Here is a 25,809-nt window from a genome sequence, read left to right on the forward strand (position 1 = left end):
CCATCCAGGCTGTACCTGTGATCGTCCCTCTGGAGCTTCATGTCCAGTAGCCAAGAAGCCAATCCATCCTGCACGCAGGTGAGTTCACTTCTTCTCCCCTCTGTCCCTCGTTGCAGTGATCCTGTTGCCAGCAGGAATCACTGTAAAATAAAAAACCTAAGCTAAACTCTCTAAGCAGCTCTTTATGAGAGCCACCTAGAATTGCACCCTTCTCGGCCGGGCACAAAAATCTAACTGGAGTCTGGAGGAGGGTCATAGGGGGAGGAGCCAGTACACACCACCTGACCTGTAAAAGCTTTACTTTTGTGCCCTGTCTCCTGCGGAGCCGCTATTCCCCATGGTCCTTTCAGGAACCCCAGCATCCACTTAGGACGATAGAGAAAATGGCGCTGGTGAGTGCTGAGGGAGAAGCCCCGCCCCTCGGCGGCGGGCTTCTGTCCCGCTCAAACTTACTAAAAATGTCGGGGGCTCTTTTATATACATGTACAGTGCCCACCTGTACATGTATATATACTTTTGCCATAGGAGAGGTGTTTTATTGCTGCCCAGGGCGCCCCCCCTGCGCCCTGCACCCGTACAGTGACCGGAGTGTGTGAGGTGTATGGGAGCAATGACGCACAGCTGCGGTGCTGTGCGTTACCTCTGTAAAGCACCAAAGGCTTTTGCCGCCTTAGACTTTTTCTGGCTTTGTGAGGAGAACGGCGGCGCGGCACTGGGGGTGAACGCCCAGGATGAACCTGTGTTCACTCCCTCTGGAGCTAATGGTGTCCAGTAGCCGAGGAAGCAGAGCCTATCATTTAAGTAGGTCTGCTCCTCTCTCCTCAGTCCCTCGATGCAGGGAGCCTGTTGCCAGCAGTGCTCCCTGAAAAAGAGAAAAAATCCAAACAAAAATGCTTTCTAAGCAGGAAACTCAGGCGAGCTCCCTGCAGTGCACCCATTCTCCTCTGGGCACAGTCTAAAACTGAGGTCTGGTGGAGGGGCATAGAGGGAGGAGCCAGTGCACACCCAGAATCCAAAGTCTTTCTTAAAGTGTCCTATCTCCTGCGGAGCCCGTCTATTACCCATGGTCCTTACGGAGTCCCCAGCATGGTCCTTACGGAGTCCCCAGCATCCTCTAGGACGTTAGAGAAAAGTCTGGTCCTTTGCATCCGCTTTCCAGCGATTCAGCCCAAATATAGTAGGATCAGATTCATCTGCAGATAAATGTACCCAAAAAGAACGCAGAAATGCAATATCTTAAGGTTGAAAGGTCAAAGTTTTGCAAATTATAAATAATAATAAAAAAACAACCCAACAAGTCTAAATGGGTGCAGATCAATGCTGCAGAGTAGATCAGCGAGGCGTGCGGAGCCCAGCTCTGCTGAGGAAACCATTTCCCCATAGATTACGCTTCCATAAAGATTTTCAGCAAGGAAAGCTTTCTGCTATCCGTGCCATCAGGCGTTTATCATCTTCCCTATAAATTATGAAAATGTGTCCGATAAATCAATAGCGCCGAGTAACATTCACAGCCGTGCAGCGAGATGCTTTGTGTGGGTGCGCGGAATTAATGGCAGTGTTCATCGGGGTGCCCATTGTCAGCTGTCAATGACTGGCAGGGTATGATTACACTGCTCTCCGTCATTTGTTGCTTTAAAAGGGAAGATGTTTGGATCAATCATAGATACAACAAGGGCGGGCTCGGAGCCGAGAGGGGAAAATGTAACAATTTATTGATAACCGTTTAGTCCCTGAGCGCTGACTCAAAGCCAGCGATTATATCACATTAACACAGTACGAGGATTGCAGCATCTGAAGTGACATGATACCGTGTCCTCCAGCACAGACGTCTCCAGTGTTTTCAAAAGTCATTTTTAGCCAAATGTATCACTTCTTACAAAAGGGCTGCATTAAAAAAAAATAATAATAACTGCGATCCATGTAGCAACATGTTATCCATATCTCAGTGACAATGGGGCAGGTGTACCAAGTCTTGGAGAGTGATTACGTGTCGAGAGTTAAAGTATCAGCCAATTAGATCCTGTTATTTTTCAAACATAGGCCCTCACTTATCAAGCCCTGGAGAGTGATAAATAGCAAGGTGATAAAGTACCAACCAATCAGCTCCTAACTGACATTTTTAAAACACAGCCTGTGCCTTGGAATTTAGGAGCTGATTGTCTGGTACTTTACCACCGTGCTATTTATCACTCTACAAGGCTTGACAAATGGGGGCCATAGCCTGTAACATGGCTATTAGAAGCTGATTGGCTGATACTTTATCTCTCTCCACCGAAGGGTTTTAGTACATCTGCCCCCTTGTGTATTACTGCAGAGATGTTTAATTATGGCGCAAAGCTTAAATAAACTTACGATTGGACACTAACAGACACCGAAGCCTGTGATGAAAGCAGATGTGTTTAATATAGCATAAACTGACAGAGAACGAAGGTGTAAACGTTACATTATTATATTGTGAGCTCAGTAAGACAGCAATGCACAAAGGACTACAGCACAGAAGACCCTAGTGGTTGGCTTGCATTATCCGAAGTAATGGAAATTCTCTCCTGGCAATGGAGGCAGGAAAATGATTCCAACTAATCTATTCCATCTATCTACACACGCTGCCATATTTTGGAAGTATCTTCTCACAAAGGAGGCAGGGGTATGCTGGCTTTGCCCAGAGAGCAATGATTGGTGTCTGAGAGCAGTCACCCAGGATGTGGCCGTGCCCCCACTGTTAAGTGGCTCTACCCCTTGTGTCGATTAATGGGTCTAAAACGTTGGGAGACGTGGCAGTGCCGTGTCTGAGAACATGTTGGTTACAGTCTGGGGAAGCAGCCATTTTGTGGACTGAACCAATATTCACTGACCAGGGTCATCAATGCAATATTAGCACATTTTAAGGGGTACAGTTACAGGTGAAAGTCATGGTGGTGCTCCTGTCACTGGACTCAAGCTTCCTGTGACTGTGAGAGACACAGCAGGATGGGGGCACAGGCTGACTTCCAATGACGTGCAACACTATCCAGCAGGGTTTACTTACACAGTCTAAAACAATACAGTATCAGCGAGTTAATGTTAGTGTGAGAGTATGTGAGGTGCATCTGTGAGCAAGTGTGAGTAGGCGAGGTGAGGGCAACAGTGAGTGCATGGACAAGTTGCACATATTACTTGAGGTGTGAGTGTTAGCGGTGTACACAGGAGTATATGCTTGAGGTGCGCATGTGAGTGCATGAGGCGTTCTTGTAAGTGGGTGGGAGAGTTGTGCGCGTGAGTGCATGAGCTGCTCTTGTGAGTGGGTGGCTAAGGTGTACATGTTAGTGGGAGACCGAGGTGCACGTGTGAGTGTATACTTGAGGTGCACATGTGAGTGGATAGGTGGAAGCGTGAGTGCATGAGGCGTTCTTGTAAGTGGGTGGGAGAGGTGAATGCGCGAGGTATTGTGTGTGTGTGCTTGAGGTGTACATGAGTGCATAAGGTGTTTTTACGAGTGTGTCGCCGAGGTGCGTGGGTGCCTGAGGTGCGCGCATGGGTGGGCAAGGTGCACATGTGCCTCAGTGTGCAAGGTGAGTGTGGCAAAGACTGTACACTCGCCTTATTAAACATTCTCTGTAACGTAGAATGACGGCACAGTATAATGAAAGGTTTGACAATAATAAAGGTTAATAACAGCTCCGTATGTAAATTTCCCTCTCGATAAGAAATATCTAAAATCTTGTGTGGCTTGAGGATTATTTTCGCAACACTCATTTCCACTTGAGATTATGCAATTTCATTGAAACACAATCCCCTTAATTAACTTTAAATGTAGTGTGACTGAAGTAAACCTGCGGGGAGCAGCTATTTAACAGCAAAACAATGTCACGAATGACAGAGCTATCCATTTCATACATGGCAGGCGGCCATTGTGATGGAGCCATTCAGTCAGAGCTGGTCCTGAGGCGGAATTCGGATGCTGCCTGCGCACCTCCCCTAGGGTTCACCCTCTATCTGCATTCAGGCACTAATGTTCTGGACACTTAGAAGGTGTTATTATAAGCAGGTAGGGACTAAGGGGTCATTCCGAGTTGATCGCTCGCTAGCAGTTTTTAGCAGCCGTGCAAACGCATTGTCACCGCCCACCGGGGAGTGTATTTTCGCTTTGCAGAAGTGCGAACGCTTGTGCAGCAGAGCGTCTGCAAAATCTTTTTGTGCAAAACAAGACCAGCCCTGTAGTTACTCTCCGTGTGCGTTGATTCTAACGACGGAGGGATTGCTTTTGACGTCACACACCCGCCCAGCCACGCCTGCGTTTTCCCCGACACGCCTGCGTTTTTCTAAGCACTCCCTAAAAACGGTCGGTCGCCACCCAGAAACGCCCACTTCATGTCAATCTTCCTGCGTTGTGCCGTGCGACTGAAAGCTTCGCTAGAACCTGTGTAAAACCACAAAGGACTTTGTACCCGTACGTCGCGCGTGCGCATTGCGGTGCATGCGCAGAAATGCCGATTTTTAGCCTGATCGCTGCGCTGTGAACAACGGCAGCTAGCGATCAACTCGGAATGACCCCCTATGCTGTCACATGCCGCCCCTCTTAGCAGGATAAGGTCAGGATAACTCAGCATCACAAGCAGCTCCTGTTGTAAACATTTCACCTGGATCTTGTACAGTAAACGGCCGTATTCACGCCCCGATTTGGGGAGAGATGTGTGCTGAGCAAACCGCTCAGCACACATCTCTCCCCCCGCTCAGCACAGCGCGATGTGTGCTGAGCGTGCGGGGGAAGGGGGCTCATTTCACCCAGCGGGTGAAATGAGCGTCCTGCTAGATTGAGATGCGCGGGGCCGCGCATCGCTATCGCTGTGGGGGTACACACGGAGTGATAACTGCTTAAAATCTAAGCAATCTAGTCAGATTGCTTAGATTTTAAGCAGCGGTCGCTCCGTGAGTACCCCCCTTAACGTTCTAAATAAGTGCTGTCCTTCGACTGGCTAGTTCTATTACAGAATCCCCTCCCATGTGCGTTACAACCCTCGGGTGGCTTCAGGGCACTGTGCGACCTGTCCTGTGAGACAATACATAAACCTCCATCTGTTCTAATAAACAGCAGCAGCTGCAGACCAATTTGTGTGATACCTGATTACACGATTCTGGAAAGTTTCGTGCAAACTGAAAAATGACTTAACAGGTCTGCACAACGCTACAGCCCTTCGGTTGACGTAAGACTACAAGCCCCAGCATTCAGTGCCACACATATGATAGCTGATAGTTGGCAGGGTCTGGTGGGACTTGTAGTTTGGCACCTGTATCATTTTCCACAGATTACAATTAAACACGTCATCAAATGGCAAAACGCGTGACAGACAACAGTAATCTGACAGAAAATCTCACAGACACCTGAGTACTCTCCTTAAAAAAGAAATAATCTCTCTAAAACACATCAGTATGTAGTTTATCTAGCACACTATATACAGATGTGTCCTCATACATCTTTGCCGCAGTGACGCCAAACAGACCCTCTTGGCACGCCAGGATGCATGAGAATCTTCTAGCTTTGGGCGTCTTTTTTGCCGAAAAAATGCATTTTAGTCACAACGCAATGTAACTGGGACACTGTGCTGATTAATGTGATATGTGACACCTGTATATCTGTGTACGACAGAGTCTCTGAATCTGTACATGAAGTACCACAACGTAGCAGCGCAGGTTTTTCCCAATACAAGTTCTGTTCTGCTCCGTATACAGACTCAGCCACACACAATATACACGTGTCATAAATCACATTACTCAGCACAGCCTCCTTGTGCGTCCTAGCTGCATTATGTTGCGAATAAGGCGCAATTTCAGCAAAAAGCCGCCCGGTAACTACCGTCTCACTCGCACCAGGCATCTCACTCCAAACGTATTATATGTATGAGGACACATCGTACTAAACACAGAACATACCACACATTAAATTGTACCATGTACTTAGTCATAAACCTGTACATACAGTATCAGCAATTATACTCATGGAAAAGGGAACAGATGTGTATACCAATCCCACCGATGCATGGGACTGCAAAAACGAAATCTACACACAAAGTGTACACAGTTGGCACTACAAAAAAAACAACCAAGCAGGTTAAAAAGTCCCATCCTACCTGAGGCGTTTTTCATATAGCCATTCGCATCCACTGTTGTGTACATTATGTACGGACCTGGCTGGTTAACACCGAATGGCTGAAATAAAAGAAGCCATGATTAATACACAACTCCATGTACTACCAACCTACTCCTGTAGGATGATTTGAGCTATGGGATTCATTACTATACATTTTAAGATTACACTTTTACATTACACTATATAAAATATATATACATATTTCATTGCCATCTTAAAGTGCACCCATTGTCAATGCATGTACTGTAAGCAGACATTTTGTGGCAAGAACTGAACACCGTCAAGGCAGACATTTTGTGAGTCGGATCTGTAAATATTTACCTTAGAAACAATGCAAGAGTATAGATGGCTTGGAGTGTAGTGGCCGTCGTTATTCTGATGAATACAGCTGCAGGCCACAAAATGACAGCTTACAGTGTGTATGTATGACAGGCACTTTTAGACATGAAGATTTATAAAAGCAGAAATGACCTTCGCTAATAATAGTCCAAGCGTACATACACACATATAGTAAACATGCCTTTGGCAATGGGCAGGAAATGTAGGTGACATAGTAAGAAAATAAGTTAACTATTGAAAAAAAAAAAAAAAAGATACATTTCTATTTAAGGTGTTTTTGACTACACTTTGAAACGGGTGTAGTATGGGTGACCGGCGGTCACCTTACCGACGCCGGGATCCCGGCAGCATACCGACGCCGGGATCCCGGCGGGGAGGGGCGAGTGCAGCAAGCCCCTTGCGGGCTCGCTGCGCTCGCCACGCTGCGGGCTCGGTGGCGACCTGACGCCAGAATCCCGACCATGAGTATAGTGGGCAGGTTAATGGCAGGGATTTTTTTTTTTTTTGGGGGGTGGGGGGGGGGTGGGGGGGGGGGAGAAGAGAGTTTGGTAGTTTAGGTGCCAACTGGGGGGGTTAGGGTTAGGCTGCGAGAGGGGTAGGTTAGGGTTAGGCTGCGGGGAGAGGGGTGTTTGGAATTTTAGGTGCCACCTGGGGGGGTAAGGGTTAGGCTGTGTGGAGAGGGGGGAGGGGATGTTCGGGAGTTTAGGTGCCACCTGGGGGGGGGATGTTTGGGTTAGGCTGCTAGGAGGGGAGGTTAGGGTTAGGCTGTGGGGAGAGGGGATGTTTGGGAGTTTAGGTGCCATCTGGCGGGAGTTTAGGGTTAGGCTGCGAGGGGGGGAGGTTAGGGTTAGGCTGTGGGGAGAGGGGATGTTTGGGAGTTTAGGTGCCATCTGGCGGGGGTTTAGGGCTAGGCTGCGAGAGGGTGAGGTTAGGGTTAGGCTACGAGGGGGGGAGGTTAGGGTTACACTGTGGGGAGAGGGGATGTTTGGGAGTTTAGGTGCCATCTGGCGGGGGTTTAGGGTTAGGCTGCGAGGGGGGGAGGTTAGGGTTAGGCTGTGGGGAGAGGGGATGTTTGGGAGTTTAGGTGACATCTGGCGGGGGTTTAGGGTTAGGCTGCGAGAGGGTGAGGTTAGGCTGCGAGGGGGGGAGGCTAGGGTTACACTGCGGGGAGAGGGGATATTTGGGAGTTTAGGTGCATCTGGCGGGGGTTTAGGGTTAGGCTGCGAGGGGGGAGGTTAGGGTTAAACTGCGGGGAGAGGGATGTTTGGAATTTTAGGTGCCACCTGGGGGGGGGGGGGGGGGTATGGGTTAGGCTGTGAGGGGAGGTGGTTAGGGTTAGGCTGTGTGGAGAGGGGGGAGGGTTTTTTTTGGGGGAGTTTAGGTGTCACCTGGGGTGGGGGGGGGGGGTTGTTTGGGTTAGCCTACTAGGAGGGGAGGTTAGGGTTAGGCTGTGTGGAGAGAGGGGAAGGGGTGTTTGGGAGATTGAGTGCGACCTGGGGGGGGTTTAGGGGTAGGCTGCGGGGAGAGGGGGGGTTAGGAGGTATGGAAGGATACCATACTTACCTCGCCCCTGTCGGGATTTTAAGGATTGGGGTGTCGGCGTCGGGACAGCCGGCATGCCGTCCGCCGACAAAACTACATTGCTATACTGCACTGATCAGTCTGATGTGCACCGAGCCTTAATCTGTGTAAGAATGGATCCAGTGCGAGCGGCTGCGGCTTTCTCCCATGCTGAGTTCGGTTGTGCATCATCAGCATTTTTGTACGCGTTTAAAGTCTCAGCCCAGAATCTCTAGCAGACTGTAAGTGGTGTTTCGCTTTGTCTGGGATGTGAATAAGGTGCAAAACTAAAAGAGAAATACGGTGCGCTACACTTCTTGGAGGTCATGGCCGCGTTGCACTGTATAGCGTATCGACACCAGGTGTATGAGGACACATCTTTATTCTCTCACAATACTCACAGCAGTTCTTATAATGACAAGACATTGTAATAACATATTATCATGTGCATGGGTACGTTGTGTTTGAACTGGAAGAATTGCCATTGGGATGCCAGCGGAAGAGCCGACGTGCAGAGATGAGCTGACATTTGAGGTCAGGAAACCAGGAGTGGAGTTGAATAGTTCTCTATAGTCGTCACAGAAGCACTCAATGGTGCAGAAAACAGGCCCATTTCTCTGCGTCCAGCAATGCAGATATACAGGGAAGAGATGGAGAGGAGGGATGGATTGATTGATGGGAACAAACACCGCCTGGAACAACTCGATCAAGCCTGTCTTCCGTCAGACTGCATTGCACAGTGGTGAAGTTTTAATGCGGTCTCCTGCTTGGCAGAATACTACACACTATAATCAGGCGTTTATCATTAAAGGAGCAGCCACAAAACAACTTGACCTTTGCATACTGAAGGACGCTGTCTCTCTGATCTTTTCAAGTGACGTTGCTGCACCAGATGTTCATTACTGCACATTGGTATTGTACCTTGTATCCAGGGTTATGCATACGCTGTCTACTCAAACAAATATAGATTTACCAGTGCACGTGTAGGTGAGTGGCTACAACATTACACAGCCAGCATCTCCATGGTAGCAATCTGTTGCTGCTGTTGTATGGGAGATCATACCTCTATAGAAAGAGAAACATATATGTACACGCACACAATCTGTACGCAATCCAAACCATCCCGCCATTATTCCCTCAATCCGGCAATATTTACTGCTGTATACTAACCCCTACATTATCCAACATCTATATTAACTTCTTCTTCACCCACTTATACACCTCACAGCATCTGTTCCATCATTACACACCATCTACATTACTTCCTCACATCTGTTCCATCATTGCCCACCTTCCTACAGCATCCAACATCTACATGACCTCCTCACCCACTTCTACACCTAACATCTGTTCCATCATTACACACCATCTACATTACTTCCTCACATCTGTTCCATCATTGCCCACCTTCCTACAGCATCCAACATCTACATTACCTCCTCACCCACTTCTACACCTAACATCTGTTCCATCATTGTACACCTCCCTACACCATCCAACATCTACATTACCTCCTCACCCACTTCTACACCTAACATCTGTTCCATCATTAAACACCTCCCTACACCATCCAACATCTACATTATCTCCTCACCCACTGTACCCCTCACATATGTCCCATCATTATACACCTTCCTACACCATCCAACATCTACATTATCTCCTCACCCACTGTACCCCTCACATATGTCCCATCATTACACACCTCCCTACACCATCCAACATCTACACTATCTCCTCACCCACTTCTACACCTAACATCTGTTCCATCATTAAACACCTCCCTACACCATCCAACATCTACATTACCTCCTCACCCACTGTACCCCTCACATATGTCCCATCATTATACACCTTCCTACACCATCCAACATCTACACTATCTCCTCACCCACTTCTACACCTAACATCTGTTCCATCATTAAACACCTCCCTACACCATCCAACATCTACATTACCTCCTCACCCACTGTACCCCTCACATATGTCCCATCATTATACACCTTCCTACACCATCCAACATCTACATGACCTCTTCACCCACTTCTACATCTAACATCTGTTCCATCATTAAACACCTTCCTACACCATCCAACATCTACATTACCTCTATCCTCACCCAATTCTGCACCTCACAGGATCTGTTCCATCATTACACACCTCCCTACACCATCCAACATCTACATTACCTCCTCACCCACTGTACCCCTCACATATGTCCCATCATTACACACCTCCCTACACCATCCAACATCTACACTATCTCCTCACCCACTTCTACACCTAACATCTGTTCCATCATTACACACCTTCCTACACCATCCAACATCTACATTACCTCCTCACCCACTGTACCCCTCACATATGTCCCATCATTATACACCTTCCTACACCATCCAACATCTACATGACCTCTTCACCCACTTCTACATCTAACATCTGTTCCATCATTAAACACCTTCCTACACCATCCAACATCTACATTACCTCTATCCTCACCCAATTCTGCACCTCACAGGATCTGTTCCATAATTACACACCTTCCTACACCATCCAACATCTACATTACCTCCTCACCCACTTTTAAACCTAACATCTGTTCCATCATTACACACGTTCCTACACTATCCAACATCTACATTACCCCTATCCTCACCGACTTGTACACCTCATATCTGTTCCATCATTACACACTATCCAACATCTACATTACCTCCTATCCTCACCCACTTGTACTGTACATCTCACAGCATCTATTCCATCATTACACACCTTCCTACACTTCCCCCAACACATTTCCCATCTTATTATGAAACTGTCTCCACCACTATCCATTACTCATCCTTTCTAGGCACTTCCTTTAACACTTTCATTACCCATTTCTTCATGACATTCCTCAAACACCTTCCATTACCCACCTATTCATGGCACTTCCTCCAAAACCTTCCATCAAATATCTCATCATGACATGTCCTCCAACACTTCCATTACCTATCTCTTCATGACACTTGCTCCAACACCTTCCATTACCCACCTATTCATGGCACTTTCTCCAACACTTCCATTACCCACCTATTCACGGCACTTCCTCCAATACTTCCATTACGCACCTATTCATAGCACTTCCATTACTCACCTATTCATGGTACTTCCTCCAACACTTCCATTACGCACCCATTCATAGCACTTCCATTACCCACCTATTCATGGCACTTTATCCAACACTTTTATTACCTGTCACGTCCTCCAACAGGACATCAGCCATCTCTTCATGATACATCTTCCAAAACATCTCTTAATGATACTTCATCTAACACTTTCATTAAATGTCTCTTTATTTTACTTCCTCCAACAAATAATTTTCTTATCTCTTTGTTACATTTCCTCTAACACATCCGTTGCCCATTTATTTGTTACACTGTCTCTAACACCATCCAGTACCCTTCTCTCCCATATAGTGCCTACAACACATCCACTAATAAAAGCTTGTGCCTAGGGTGACCAATCCTGGTATCGGCGGGATCCCGACCTAAAATTGTCCGGGATTCAATCCCGGGATTGTAGCTTCCAATCCAAGGGATTTCGGGATTGGCCAGCAACCTAGTTTTTTACATGCCCCCTCTGCTCTAGGGATGGACATAGACCATCGATAATTCAAAATCAATGATGGTCTATGACCAATGCCGAATACTTTTACCATCGATGGGGGAGAACCAGATGGTTTCCCGCCATCGATGGTTCACTGCTATCGATTTTTTCTCTCTCTCTCTCTCTCAGTGTCAGGGCACAGAGTATAGCCCCGACCCTGACACCCATGAAGCCACGCCCCCGGGTTCTGATTGGCCCACATTTCATTATACAGTAATGCAGGGGTGACCATCGATGGGTAAAACCATCGATGGATCCCTTCCAGATGGGTTTACACCATCAAGGTTATACATCAATGGTAAAAATCGATGGATAACCCACCAACGGCCATCCCTACCCTGCTCACCTCCCCCGTGGCTCCGGCTAGGCGCAATGCGCAGTGGACGTGAAGTCAGAGGTCACGCTGCGCAGCCAGCCGCCCGCCCCTCCTGCCGGACCACAGAGCAGCCCGCCGGATTGCCCAGGATGTGTCCCAACCCCAGGACCGTCCAGAGTGCTATGAGTTATCTGGGCTGGTTTGGGCAGGGCGGGTGGGACACATTGAAATGCAGCCAATCCCAGGATTGATCATATTTCAATACCGATTCCCGTGATTGAAAAAATGGCCTGGGATTGGCCACCCTACTTGTACCCCATCTATATAACTCCTTACACTCTAAAGTCAGATCAAGCCCATTAAAGGAAAACTCATACAAATAACTTTTGTTAATATTTCAGTACTTTCATTTTTCTTTCTAAATTCTAATTTTGCATTGGTTATATTAAAGAGTTTTTTTTTTAAAGCGTATTGCGTAACGTCATGAGGTCAATCTTCCTATCCACTTCTGGACCATTTAACACGTCAGTGAAAATATCTGTGGTATAGAAAACCTCCAGCACTTGAGGAGACACCAAATAGGAACAAAGACTTCAAAGGAATACAGCCAAAGCTTTAAGCGCAGCACGGCTTTCGGGACCCACGCTGTCAGGAAAATCAATCGCTCGGCAGCTATTCAAACTAGACCTTGGCGACATCCGTTATAAAAAAAGAATTCTTCAAAAAGGTCTGCTGCGGCTTTGTGAACAACACCACGTAATAGTATGCAGGGGTGGAGAGAGCTCAGCCTGACTGCTGAACCCGCACTGTTGTTTATACTTTCTTGATATGTCATTTACCAGACCCTAAATCAATACTACTCTGCTTAAAACACTGCTCCTGCCAGGAAAACATTGCCTCCTCTATTCCCCGACTCAAAGTAAACTAGATAGACAAAGTAGCAGTGTTGTTTAACTTTGGCTTTTAAGACAACACAACTGTTACTGTAGTCCCAAAAGTAGCTTCTAGTTATATATCTATTGTAATATAACTATTGTTAAGGAACAGTTAATCCCTACTGGAAAAAGGGGCTAAATTTTTCAGCTGCTGAGGGTTTTAGAATCCCCCCTGCAGAGAGGTAATTTTTTGATGTTTGTGCTCATCACATTTCAACATCAGCAACACACAACACATCAACAACAACACAATAAAAAAATTAAAAAAAGCAATCGACAACACACAAATGTGTATTTGGCACTTTGCCTCAGAATACCAGGCTACAGGTTTTTTTATTTGGGTAACACAGTAATGATAGACTGGTTGCAGAGCCCTATATAATACCCCTTTCACATCGCACAAATAACCCGGTATCGACCCGACATATTGCCGAGTCGACACGGGTCAGTGTGCGGTGTGAAAGCGCCAAGTCCATATTCCCGGGTCGCCTGACCCAGTAATTCAACCCGGGTTACAAGCAGTGTTATTCCCGGGTTAGTGGCTGTGTAAACGGATTCCCGGGTCGATGCGACACGGGACCCGTTTACTAGATAGGGAGAGGCGGCGCGGAGGTGAGCTCATCTCCCAGTTCTGCCCCCCCCCCCCCCGCCGCTATGGCAACCGACCCGTATATTGCCGGGTCGGACAGCCAGCCAAAAAGGGTAGGAAAGTCTCCAATGCCGGATCCCACCCGGGAAGGACCCGTTTCCAATTCCCGGGTGGGATCCGGCATTGGAGATGTGAAAGGGGTATTAGGGATGCGGTAAAGATGCTGGATGTCGGGGACCCAGCTGTCGGAGTGCAGACGCCAGAATCCTGACGCCCGTCAGAACGCCAACACCCTTTATAATGACACAACCCCCTATATGTAAGGGTACAAGGTGCTGATTCCTGGGATAAATGGCAGCACGCAGCAGCTGAGGAATGACACAAGCCCAGTTTCTGGTGCAACTGGCCACAGCCAGTTTTATTATACAGAAAATAAAACAAACACCAAAAGAAAATACCTTGCCTGTCCGGCACTAACTAAACACAAGATGTTCCTAACTATCATTAAACAAAACCACAGAGTTCCCCAGTAAACACTGTATAGCTCACTTGTATCAGGAAGCGTGTTTCTCTCACAGAGATCCTGCAGTCTTCCCAGGCAGTCTGCACACATTAATCAGGCTAGAAGCCCTATAAGGCTCTTGCACAGCTGAAAGCCCTGATTAGCCCTCTGTGAGGCCAAAGATCCGAACTGGGCCCAATGTCTGGAACTCGCCCTCTCTCCCTCTCAGGGCCCTTATCCAGCTTTTCCAGCAAACTGAAAAGGTTCTAACAAAACAAAAGCATTTTCCGAGAAGTTTTGATTTTCTAAAACATGTAAGACAAGAACCTGGGACAAACATACCTGCCCTCAAACACTATCTCAGTGTTCTTGTCACATATCCCCCTCCCCTGTTTCGACCTAGGGGCCGGAACACTTGTAGCCCCCAAACAGAAGATGCGGGACAATGCATCTGCGTTGGCCAATTGTGTACCCGGTCTATGTTCGACAGTAAACTTAAAATCCTGCAATGCTAGAAACCATCTAGTTACACGAGCATTCTTGCCTCTATTTACATACATCCATTTTAAAGGGGCATGATCTGTCACTAGTCTGAATTGTCTACCCAAGAGGTAATATCTCAAGGTATCAAGTGCCCACTTAATGGCCAAAGCCTCCTTTCCCACAATGGCATACCTTTTTTCATGCTCATTGAGTTTCCTACTCAAATAAATGATAGGGTGTTCGTACCCATCTCTGGTTTGGGACAGCACAGCCCCTATCCCTACCTCTGAGGCATCGGTCTGTACCACAAATTCTTTTGTTAAATCTGGTGTTATCAATACAGGTTGTGAACACAAAGCCACTTTTAACGCTTGGAACGCTTTTTCTGCATCAGGGTTCCATTTCACCATATTTGACTGCTTCCCTTTGGTAAGGTCTGACAACGGCACAGCTATGGTCGCAAAATTGGGAATAAACCGTCTATAGTACCCAGCTATTCCCAAAAAAGCCCTTACCTGTTTTTTATTCACTGGACGAGGCCAGTTTTGAATAGCATCAATTTTATTCAATTGCGGCCTAATCAGACCTCTGCCTATGATGAAGCCCAAGTATTTGACCTCCTCCATTGCGAGGCAGCACTTCTTTGGGTTAGCAGTTAACCCTGCCTCTCTGATTGAGTCCAGTACTGCTTGTACTTTAACCAAATGGGACCCCCAGTCTGTACTGTGAATTACCACATCATCCAAATAGGCAGCTGCATATTTTCTATGGGGCCTCAAAATTTTATCCATCGCCCGTTGAAAGGTTGCTGGAGCCCCATGCAACCCAAAGGGTAACATCTTATACTGGTACAGCCCCTCCGGAACCGAAAAGGCTGTTTTTTCTTTTGCGCTATCAGATAAAGGTATTTGCCAGTAACCTTTGGTCAGGTCCAACGTGGTGAGAAACCTGGCTGTTCCCAGCCTTTCTATAAGCTCATCCACACGGGGCATGGGGTATGCGTCAAACTTGGACACCTCATTTAACTTACGAAAGTCATTACAGAAGCGTATGCTACCGTCGGGCTTCGGGATGAGAACTATGGGACTGGACCACTCACTGTTAGATTCCTCTATGACTCCAAGTTCTAACATGGTTTTAACCTCTTTAGAAACATCATCTCGCTGAGCTTCAGGAATCCTATATGGCTTTAAATGGATCCTGACCCCTGGTTCTGTGACAATGTCATGTTTTATTATGGTCGTTCGGCCAGGCAGCTCTGAAAATATCTCCCTATTTTGGATGAGAAATTCTTTAACCTGATTGTTCTGATCAGCTGATAATGTCTCTGACACCTTTACTGCGGGAAGCAACCGAGGTGAAGACACCGAAGGGCAAGGCTCCACTGACAGAGACAACCTATCTTTCCAGGGTTTGATTAAGTTAACATGGTAGATTTGTTCGGGTTTTCTCTTTCCCGGCTGGTATACTTTGTAATTAACCTCATTCACTTTTTCCCTAATCTCAAATGGACCCTGCCATTTAGCTAGGAATTTGCTTTCCACAGTGGGTACCAAAACAATTCCCGTATCTTGGCACTCCGGTTATATACCCTCTGTTGAGCACTTTGGGCCTGTTCCATGTGCTCTCTGACAATAGGTACCACGGCTGCAATCCTATCCTGCATTTGTGTTACATGTTCAATAACGCTTCTATAAGGAGTGGGCTGTCCTTCCCACGTCTCTTTGGCAATGTCCAACAGCCCTCTGGGGTGTCTACCATACAACAAATCAAATGGAGAAACTCCGTAGAGGACTGAGGAACTTCTCTGATGGCCATTAACAAGTAGGGCAACAAACAATCCCAGTTTTTCCCATCTCTATCAACAACCTTTTTAAACATACTTTTTAATGTTTTGTTGAACATTTCCACCAACCCGTCAGTTTGGGGATGGTAGATGGACGTCCTGAGGTGAGTGACCTTAAATAATTTGCACAATTCTTTCATGATCCTTGACATAAATAGAGTACCTTGGTCAGTCAAAATTTCTTTTGGTACCAATTCCCACTCTACTAAAAACCTGCACCAGCTCCCTAGCTATCGCCTTGGTTGTGATAGCGCGTAAAGGGACAGCCTCAGGATATCGAGTGGCATAGTCCATAATTACCAGGATATACTGATGGCCCCGAGCAGACTTTAACAAGGGCCCCACGAGATCCATGGCTATTCTGTCAAACGAGACCTCTATAATAGGCATGGGAACTAGTGGGCTCCTGAAATGGGGTCTAGGGGCATGATACTGGCATTCAGGACAGGAAGAACAATATTCAGACACTTCTTTTTAAACCCCTGGCCAAAGGAACCTTTGTAAAACTCTTTCAGTGGTTTTTTCTGCCCCTAAATGTCCTGCTGTAACGTGACTATGAGCTAAATCTAGTACCGTTTTCCGATAAGGCTGGGGAACTACCAGCTGTTCCACCACATCCTCACCCGTTTTCACAATATGGTACAAGAGCTCATTACAGATGGCCATGTGGGGATACGTAACCCTGTCACCTGGTACCACAGGTTCCCCATTAACAACCTTAACATTCTCTCTAGCCTTTATTAAGGTAGGATCCTTTAACTGTTCAGACGCAAACATATCCTTCTTTATCTCCAGGTCAGGCACGCTTTCAGTTCTAACTACTATGTCTCTGTTCCCAGCAAGAGGGTCCTCACTCGACTCCCCATCTGTCACTTCCCCAGCCAAACTAGCAAAAGGCAAAGGGTCAGAAAGTTTCGAAGACACACGTACATCCATAAAATCACCGGTATTATCAACTGGCTTTTTACTTCTCACACCTGTTGATAACCGTGATTCCCACAGTTTCCAAAAATGAGGAAAATTCCCCCCTATTATGGCCTCATGCACCAAGGTGGGGACCAGTTCTACTTTAACAATTGCTGACCCACAACAAGTTTCTATATTCCCTTCAGCACTGACCTAATGTTGGGTATCCCCATGTATGCAAGTTACCCCAATAGGTATTTGCTGGACCTTTAAGGGGTTCACTAACCCAGCTTTCACGAGGGTAACTAAACTTCCTGAATCTAGCAAGGCCTCTACCCGGTTACCCTCTAAGAACACATCACACATTTGTTTTTCCAGCTCAGGTGAAGGTACCACAGTACAGGCTAACCTAGCAAAGAAAGACATTCTGCGACATTCAAAGGCAGCATCACATTGCATGGGTTCTTGCGTGACTGGGCAATTGGCAATAACATGACCTGGCATACCACACCTAAAACATTTAACCACACGATTATCAACACGTTTGGGCAGCATAGACCGTTCTAGCCCCATTGGCCTGTCTCCAGGGCCAGTGTTTACAGTCTCTCCAGCCTTGCATTCTCTTAACCGCCCAGCAACGTTTTCCCACGGAACAGTCTTACCAGTCTTTACTGAAGGACGCTGTCGAGGATCTATGGGTTGCTGGGTGGTCATCAGTAGTTCCTCTGCCGCCAAATACCTCTCTCTCTCTCTCTCAAATGTCCACTAATTGGTCAGCAGTTTCCGGGTTTCCATGGCTCACCCACTTGCGCAGGACCACGGGCAAAGATCTCAAATAGCGGTCCATGACAACTCTTTCAACCATCTGGGTACAAGTTAATGTCTCTGGCTGTAACCATTTTTTTGTTAGCTGAATAAGGTCATGCATCTGGGAGCGAGGAGGCTTCTCCATGGCGTATACCCAACGGTGCACCCGTTGTGCTCGTACTGACAGCGTGACTCCCAGGCGGGTCAGGATCTCAGTCTTTAGTTTATCATAGTCCCGAGCCTCAGCAGGGCTTAAATCAAAGTACGCTTTTTGGGGCTCACCTGACAGAAAAGGTGCCAGCAGACTGGCCCACTGTACTTTCGGCCAGTTCTCACGCTCGGCAGTCCTTTCAAACGTGGTCAGGTAGGCCTCCACATCATCAGCCTCTGTCATTTTCTGCAGGAAGTGACTGGCCCGTATAGAACTAGAGCTGGTCTGAGCACTGATGGCCATATCCCCAATCCGGGCCGCAAGGCTCTGCACCACTTCTGTTAAGGCCTCTCTATCCTGACGCTGTTGCCTGTAAAGTTTGTCAATAGCCACCTGCTGCTGTCTCCTATTTTCCTCCATTGCCACCTGCTGTTGTCTGTTGGCCTCCTGCTGAGCCGCTGTAGCTTGCAGCAAGGCTTTGAGCAGTTCCTCCATGTCGACAGACTTTTCAGGCGGCTTTGTAGCTGCTTTCACCCAGGACATATATCGAATCCTCAGTGCGAGTCTCAGTAACTTCACACTGGGCTGTATCTGCATAAACCACCGTTTTCTGCAGGCCTCATAAAGCTGCTGCTTTCACTTATGCACAGAACGGCATGCTCGCATTCTCCACCAAGTTGTAACACTGTAAGGTGCCGTTTCCTGGGGTAAATGGCAGCACGCAGCAGCTGAGAAATGACACAAGTCCAGTTTCTGGTGCAACTGGCCACAGCCAGTTTTATTATACAGAAAATAAAACAAACACCAAAAGAAAATACCTTGCCTGTCCGGCACGAACTAAACACAAGATGTTCCTAACTATCACTAGACAAAACCACAGAGTTCTCCAGTAAACACTGTATAGCTCACTTGTATCAGGAAGCGTGTTTATCTCACAGAGATCCTGCAGTCTTCCCAGGCAGTCTGCACACATTAATCAGGCTAGAAGCCCTATAAGGCTCTTGCACAGCTGAAAGCCCTGATTAGCCCTCTGTGAGGCCAAAGATCCGAACTGGGCCCAATGTCTGGAACTCGCCCTCTCTCTCTCTCAGGGCCCTTATCCAGCTTTTCCAGCAAACTGAAAAGGTTCTAACAAAACAAAGCATTTTCCGAGAAGTTTTCATTTTCTAAAACATGTAAGACAAGAACCTGGGACAAACATACCTGCCCTCAAACACTATCCCAGTGTTCTTGTCACAATACCAACACAGAGTCTTATACAGAGAGCTATATGGGGACAGCCCTCTTCCCATATAGCACCAGTACTGGGGCCCTATGGGTAGATGCCCTCTGTGTCACCTGCCAGAGAGAGCAGCTGATGGAGTCATGCTACAGACATGGTTCTACTGGGCTGTGTGCACTGAGGATGCCACACCGTGTCCCTACTGGAGACAACGCTCAAGCTCCTCAGTCAGCTGCATGGTCCTGCCCTTTCCTATCACACAGACTGCACCCACAAGCCCGGGTGCCACTCTTACTGCAGCAAGTGGCGCCCCTAAGTACATACCTAGTGGGAAATCTACCACTGTGTAATGCCCTATCCCACCTATGTAAAGCATGTTTTCTGTAGAACAGAATATTAATGTCTGGTGACCACCAGACAATAACGGCAAATGGTATATCGTTTGGAAGAGGGGTCATCCCTCTTAAGTACAGTGTACACACATGTTTGGGAGTGTGGGGGAGATAAATATCTCATAACCTCCCCCATCTATGGAAAACGGATTGTTTTCTTCAGTACTAGTCAACATTGGGGGTCTACTTACTAATATTTGGAAAGTGATAAAGTAGAGAGAGATAAAGTACCAACCAACCAGCTCCTGTCATTTTTCAAACACAGTTACAAGCTGACAGGCTGGTACTTTTTTTAATAGAGTAAACTTTTTATTTATGAAAGAGTGTCAGGTACAGATGATAGATGGCATAAACAACCAAACACGTTACAAGTCATGTGGTACACATATAGGGGGTAATTCCAAGTTGATCGCAGCAGGATTTTTTATAGCAATTGGGCAAAACCATGTGCACTGCAGGGGAGGCAGATATAACATGTGCAGAAAGAGTTAGATTTGGGTGGGTTATTTCATTTCTGTGCAGGGTAAATACTGGCTGCTTTATTTTTACACTGCAAATTAGATTGCAGATTGAACACACCCCACCCAAATCTAACTCTCTCTGCACATGTTATATATTCCTCCCCTGCAGTGCACATGGTTTTGCCCAATTGCTAACAAAAATCCTGCTGCGATCAACTTGGAATTACCCCCATAGTACAGTACATCATCAGTGTCAGACAAAGCATGTCAGAAACATATGTATAGTACTAGGGTACTTGCAAAACAATAAATAATTGATATATCAAATCTGTACACAAATATATCATTGGGTGCAATGTAATTTTAAAATACAACCTAACCAAGTAAAGCAGGCAAATGCCTACAAGGAAACCCCCCCCCCCAAAAAAAAAAAAAACTATATATAAATAAACAAACAAACAAACAAACGCACGGTAGGTACAGAGGGTAAAGTGTACTGCAGAGTAATCAGGAAGAACAAGCTCCAAAGAACCAAACCCAAAGGACATTGCTACAGGTCCAAAGAAGGATAAAAAGGGTATAAAGAGGGGTCATGTGAGGAATATATAGATTCTAGCCAGGGAGACCATATTTTCCCAAATTTGGAACTGGCATTATGTTGCATGTAAACAAAACGTTCCTTAGAGATAGAGTCATTCATCAGTGCCTTGAAGGAGGAAAAAGTGGGTCCTTTAGGTTCCATCCAAAGTCGTGCAATACACATCTTGGCCAAGGCACAGACATTATGAACGTACAATTCCTCCTACCTGGACAGGAAATCAGAGCCCACTATCCCAAGAACACATAATTACGGGGGTTAATACTCTCAGGGGTATCCCAGTATTTTCCAGAACCGACCTGACCCGAGACCAAAAGGACTGTATAATAGGGCATGTCCATACAAGATGCCAGAAAGTACCCTGGGCAATTGCGCATTTAGGGCAGGCGTCAGAGCGCCCACTTACAAACCCAGCAAGTCTAACTGGTGTCATATAGGTCCTATGAAATATAAAAAACTGAATCTGCCGAAACCTAAGAGATTTGGTAACAGCACGTGGGTATGCTATAGCAAGTTCCCACTCTTCCTCATCCACCGGGCCCAGGTCGACCTCCCACCTCGCACGTAAGCGAGAGAGTGGGTCAGTATGATGCAAGGCAAGGAGATGTAGGTAGGAGAGGGAAATCGTCTTATTGTGGCCAAGATTAAATACAAAAGCCTTAATAGGAAACGGGAGAATTGCAGGAGAGTCCCCGAACTGGGTCCGCAGTGCGTGACGAAGCTGGAGGAAACGGTAGAAATACGAGTTGGGCAAACCAAATCATCCTTCAATTGCTGGAAGGATTTCAATGTACCACCACTATAGAATTGGGACAAAGAAATCACAGATTTCGAGGCCCATACACCACACCCAGCAAGAGACTTCAGCTCAGGGAGCCAGCGAGAGTACCAGAGGAGAGTATCCGGATCAAAAACATCAAACTTAGTGAGCACTCGCAACGCCTGCCAAATTTTTGCAGCCTTAAAAACAATGGGAGGAGAGAATGGGGATAAATTACCGCTTAGCAAAACCTGCACAGGTGAAAAATCAGGGAAGTAGCTGTGAAGAAATGCTACATGTTAGGACTGCACATCAGTGTCCCGTAGCCAGAGCCTAAGGCGTGTAAATTGAGCGGCATAATATTATAATTGGAAGTTGGGGAGCGCTCGACCACCTTCCGCTCTAGGTCTGGTGAGAATATCTAACTGCAGTCGGCTCGCCCGTTGGCCCAAATCAGTGAAGAGAGAATGCTATGAGAATGAGGGAAATATATAGACAGGAGATTGTAAGAGTATATACAGAATCTTGGGCAGCAATATCCTTTTAACAAGGTTGACCCTGCCGGTAACCGCCAATGGAAGTTTACACCATGATTTAGATTTGCGTATAATTTGTTGCATTAATGGGTCAAGATTTAAGGGGATAAAATCAGAGGGATCATTAGTGATCTGTATGCCGAGGTATTTAAATTGGCCAGTCCAGCACAAGGGCAAGGACATTTTAGGAGCAGCAGGAGGGCAGACAATGACTGGCATTATAAATGACTAGGACCAATTTACGAGAAGGCCAGAAAATCTACCAAACTCCTCTATCACCTGTAGAAGGTGCAGCATGGACACAGTATTGTCTTGCAAAAACAGCAGCAGCTCGTCCGCATAGAGGGCAATCTTGTGCATACTAGAGCCAACACATATACCCAGTATGCCAGGATGAGACCAAATAATACACGCTAGGGGTTTGATGGCAATAGCAAAAAGTGTGGGACAAATGGGACATCCCTGTCTAGTACCCTGGGATAAAGAAAAGGAGTCAGAAATATACCCATTAATCGAGATCCTGGCAACTGGTTGCTGATAAAGAAGTTTGGTCCAACGTACATAGTTTGGACCAAAGCCCATACCACGCATAACCTCCCATAAGTAAAGCCACTACACACTGTCAAAGGCTTTGGCCGCATCCAGGGAAACTATGACCGAATCGGAGGGAAAGTCATGAGGGACTTGGAGAACAGTGTACAGGCGGCGTACATTGGTGGATGTGGACATGCCAGGAATGAAGCCGGACTGATCCGAATGGATAAGTTTTAATAACAGCGTTAAGCCTCAGGGGTAAAATTTCTGCCAGGATCTTGGCATCAGTGGGGATAAGAGAAATTGGTCTTTAAGACTCTAGGAGTCTGGGGTCCTTGCCAGGCTTCGGCAGCACAATGATAACAGCCTCAGACATAGAGGGGGAGAACCTATTTACAGCGAAACGGTCTAGATATAAGAAATGTAGAATGGGGGCAAAAATATTGACGTGTTTTTTACATGGTTCAATGGGGAGACCATCGCTCCCAGGGGCTTTACCACTCGGAAAGGAGCCAAAAGCCGCGGTCACCTCTTCAAGTGTTATGGGTGCATCTAGGGAAGCGCTAGCCTCAGGGGAGTTTAGGAAGGGCAATAGTAGACAAAAAGCGACATAGCTCTAAGGCCGAGCAGGTTAAACGGGACTAATAGACATTGCTGTAACAGTAAAGAAATGTACGCGCAATATCTGGTGAAGTATCAATAGTGGCACCGGAAGGGTCAATCACCTGTGTAATAATGGTCCCAGGTTGATCATAATGCACTAAATGGGCCAACAGACTGCCAGATCTATCTGCTTGCATATAAATACTCTGAGCTCTAAACATAAGTGACCTAGAAGTCTTGTGCGACAGATGAGCCAACCAGGCTGACTGAGCCAACAGCCAGCGGGTTTTAGTGGTAGGCAAACTGTCAGTCAGATATTGTGTTTCTAAATTTCAAAATTCGGTTTCCAGAGCCCCCTCTGACGTCTGAGAGGACAGTTTAAGGGTAGCAATTCGCTTAATAAGTGTACCTCGCAAATAGGCCTTAAATGAATCCCAGACCACAGTGACATGTGCAGACCCAGTGTTAAGAGCAAAGTATCCTTTCCATTGCTTCTCTAGATCAGGACCATCATTCATCTGGAGCAACCAGGACAGGTGCATTTTCAAATAGGACTGTCCCCTCTGGCACGTAACATTAAGCGACAACAACAAGGGTGAGTGGTCGGAAAATCCTCTGGCCTCATAATGGACATCAGTAAGTTTGGGTAACAAAGAAGGGGAGACCAGGGCCAGGTCGATTCTGGAAAAGGAGCCATGAGTTTTAGAGAAACAGGACAATTGAGTGAGCGGTCACGGCTCCTCCAGGCGTCCACCCACCCTAGACTATCAATATAATCAGCAAACCTGGGGGGGGGGGGGGCGCCACCTGCCATAATAGAGAGGGGTTGTTTTCTATTTGTCCAGGAAGGGGTCTAAAAGGTTAAAAGGTAATTAAAGTCCCCTAAACAAATAACAGGAGTATGGGGAGGGAAGGCTATAAAGGCGGCAGCCTTCTGTAAAACCTCGTAGGCAAAAGGAGGGGGAATATAAACTGCCAGTATAAAGAAGGTTGGGAGCACAGTTTACATTCAATAAATACAAACCGGCCACGGGAGTCAGTCTTAATCGAGAGTAATTCAAACTGTACAGTTGTCTTAATCAAGACTGAGACCCCACTAGAAAAAGAGGAGTGGGAGGCGTGGTACGCCCACCCAACCCAAGGTCGACGGAGCGACAACAGTCTAGTACCCTCCAAATAAGTCTCGCTAAGGCAAGCAATGTCTGGTTCATATTTCCTAACCATTTTCAAATACTAGAAAGCGTTTTACCTTGTTATTAATGCCCCGACATTTCAGGCCAAGAATTTTAAATCAGGCATAGTATAAAAGACATAATATGAGTTTGAACGAGAACAAAGGTAATCAGCCCCTGAATGAAGCACCCCACAGGAAACACAATATGGTAATAAAAGCGCCCAAGTCCATTAGCAACAAAATAATGGAGTAGCATAGAGACTGTCCCCCCAGCATAATAAATGTGTCTATTCAGAAAGAGCATATTTGGGTGCAGGGTACATAAAACATCATAGTGTTCTAAGACTGAACCAGCAGAAATGACCAAAGAACAGCGGGCTGTATTTCTAACAGAGCAAATCTAGTATCGCATACATAGCAAATACACAAGAAAAATGTACCAGTACACAGTTATATTAAAAAAAGCAGTATACACGTATGAAAAACAAAAAACTAAAACAAAGAAAAAAGTAGAAGGACAAAACATTTCCCAACTACTACCTCCTCAAACAATGGCATACCTGGATCCCGAAACTAAAACCCCCCCAAAACACAGTAGACCTAACGTATATCTATGGATGAGGCGATAACCAAAAAACCAAAAGCACCAAAGCACGGTGGCTCCCCGGACATATACTTGCATATCCAGCAGACATTATAAACAAATATAGAAAAACAGATACAGGATGCTAGTCCAGAGCTAGCTGTCGAGCACCCGGCGCACAGCGATCCAGCCACGCAGCCGCCTCTCGAGGAGAAATGAAGAACTTTGATTGACCCTCCGCCACCACACGAAGCTTAGAGGGAAACAGCATAGAATATGAGAGGTTAAGGTCACGAAGGTGACGTTTAACAGGGAGGAACTGGGTACGGGCCTTTTAAACGTCCGCGGCAAAGTCTGGGAATGCAGAAACCCTGACACCATTTCTAGTGAGAGGGCCCTTAGTACGCCCCAAACGAAGCACAGAATCACGATCTCTGTAATGCAAAAACCATGCAATAAAACTGCACGGAGGAGCGCCAGGGGGTAGGGGCCTGGAAGGTACCCTGTGGGCGCACTCCACCACAAACTGTGGGGTAAAGGAGGCAGCTACAAACAATTCCATGAGCCAGGACTCCAGGAACTCCTCAGGATTGGAGCCCTCTAACTTTTCAGGGAGGCCAACGAAGCTGGCGTTGTTTCTGCGTAGGCGTCCCTCCATATCAAGGAGCTTAGCTTGGATTGGGGAAACTTGATGTGAAAGTGTGGAGACATTTTGCTGTAGGGGGCCACAGGAGTCTTCA

The 25,809-nt window shown here is 46.6% G+C and overlaps 1 protein-coding gene across 1 annotated transcript in view; it reads right to left on the reverse strand.

Annotated features, from left to right (window-relative positions):
• Positions 1-25,809, reverse strand: part of ITFG1 (integrin alpha FG-GAP repeat containing 1) — a 402,294-nt gene that overhangs the window by 69,614 nt on the left and 306,871 nt on the right. The window contains exon 14 of the mRNA XM_063945577.1: positions 6,105-6,183. Coding sequence (XP_063801647.1) covers positions 6,105-6,183 — 79 coding nt within the window. The remainder of the gene's footprint in view (positions 1-6,104; positions 6,184-25,809) is intronic.

The sequence above is a fragment of the Pseudophryne corroboree genome, chromosome 11, assembly GCF_028390025.1.
Source record: "Pseudophryne corroboree isolate aPseCor3 chromosome 11, aPseCor3.hap2, whole genome shotgun sequence".
NCBI lineage: Eukaryota > Metazoa > Chordata > Amphibia > Anura > Myobatrachidae > Pseudophryne > Pseudophryne corroboree.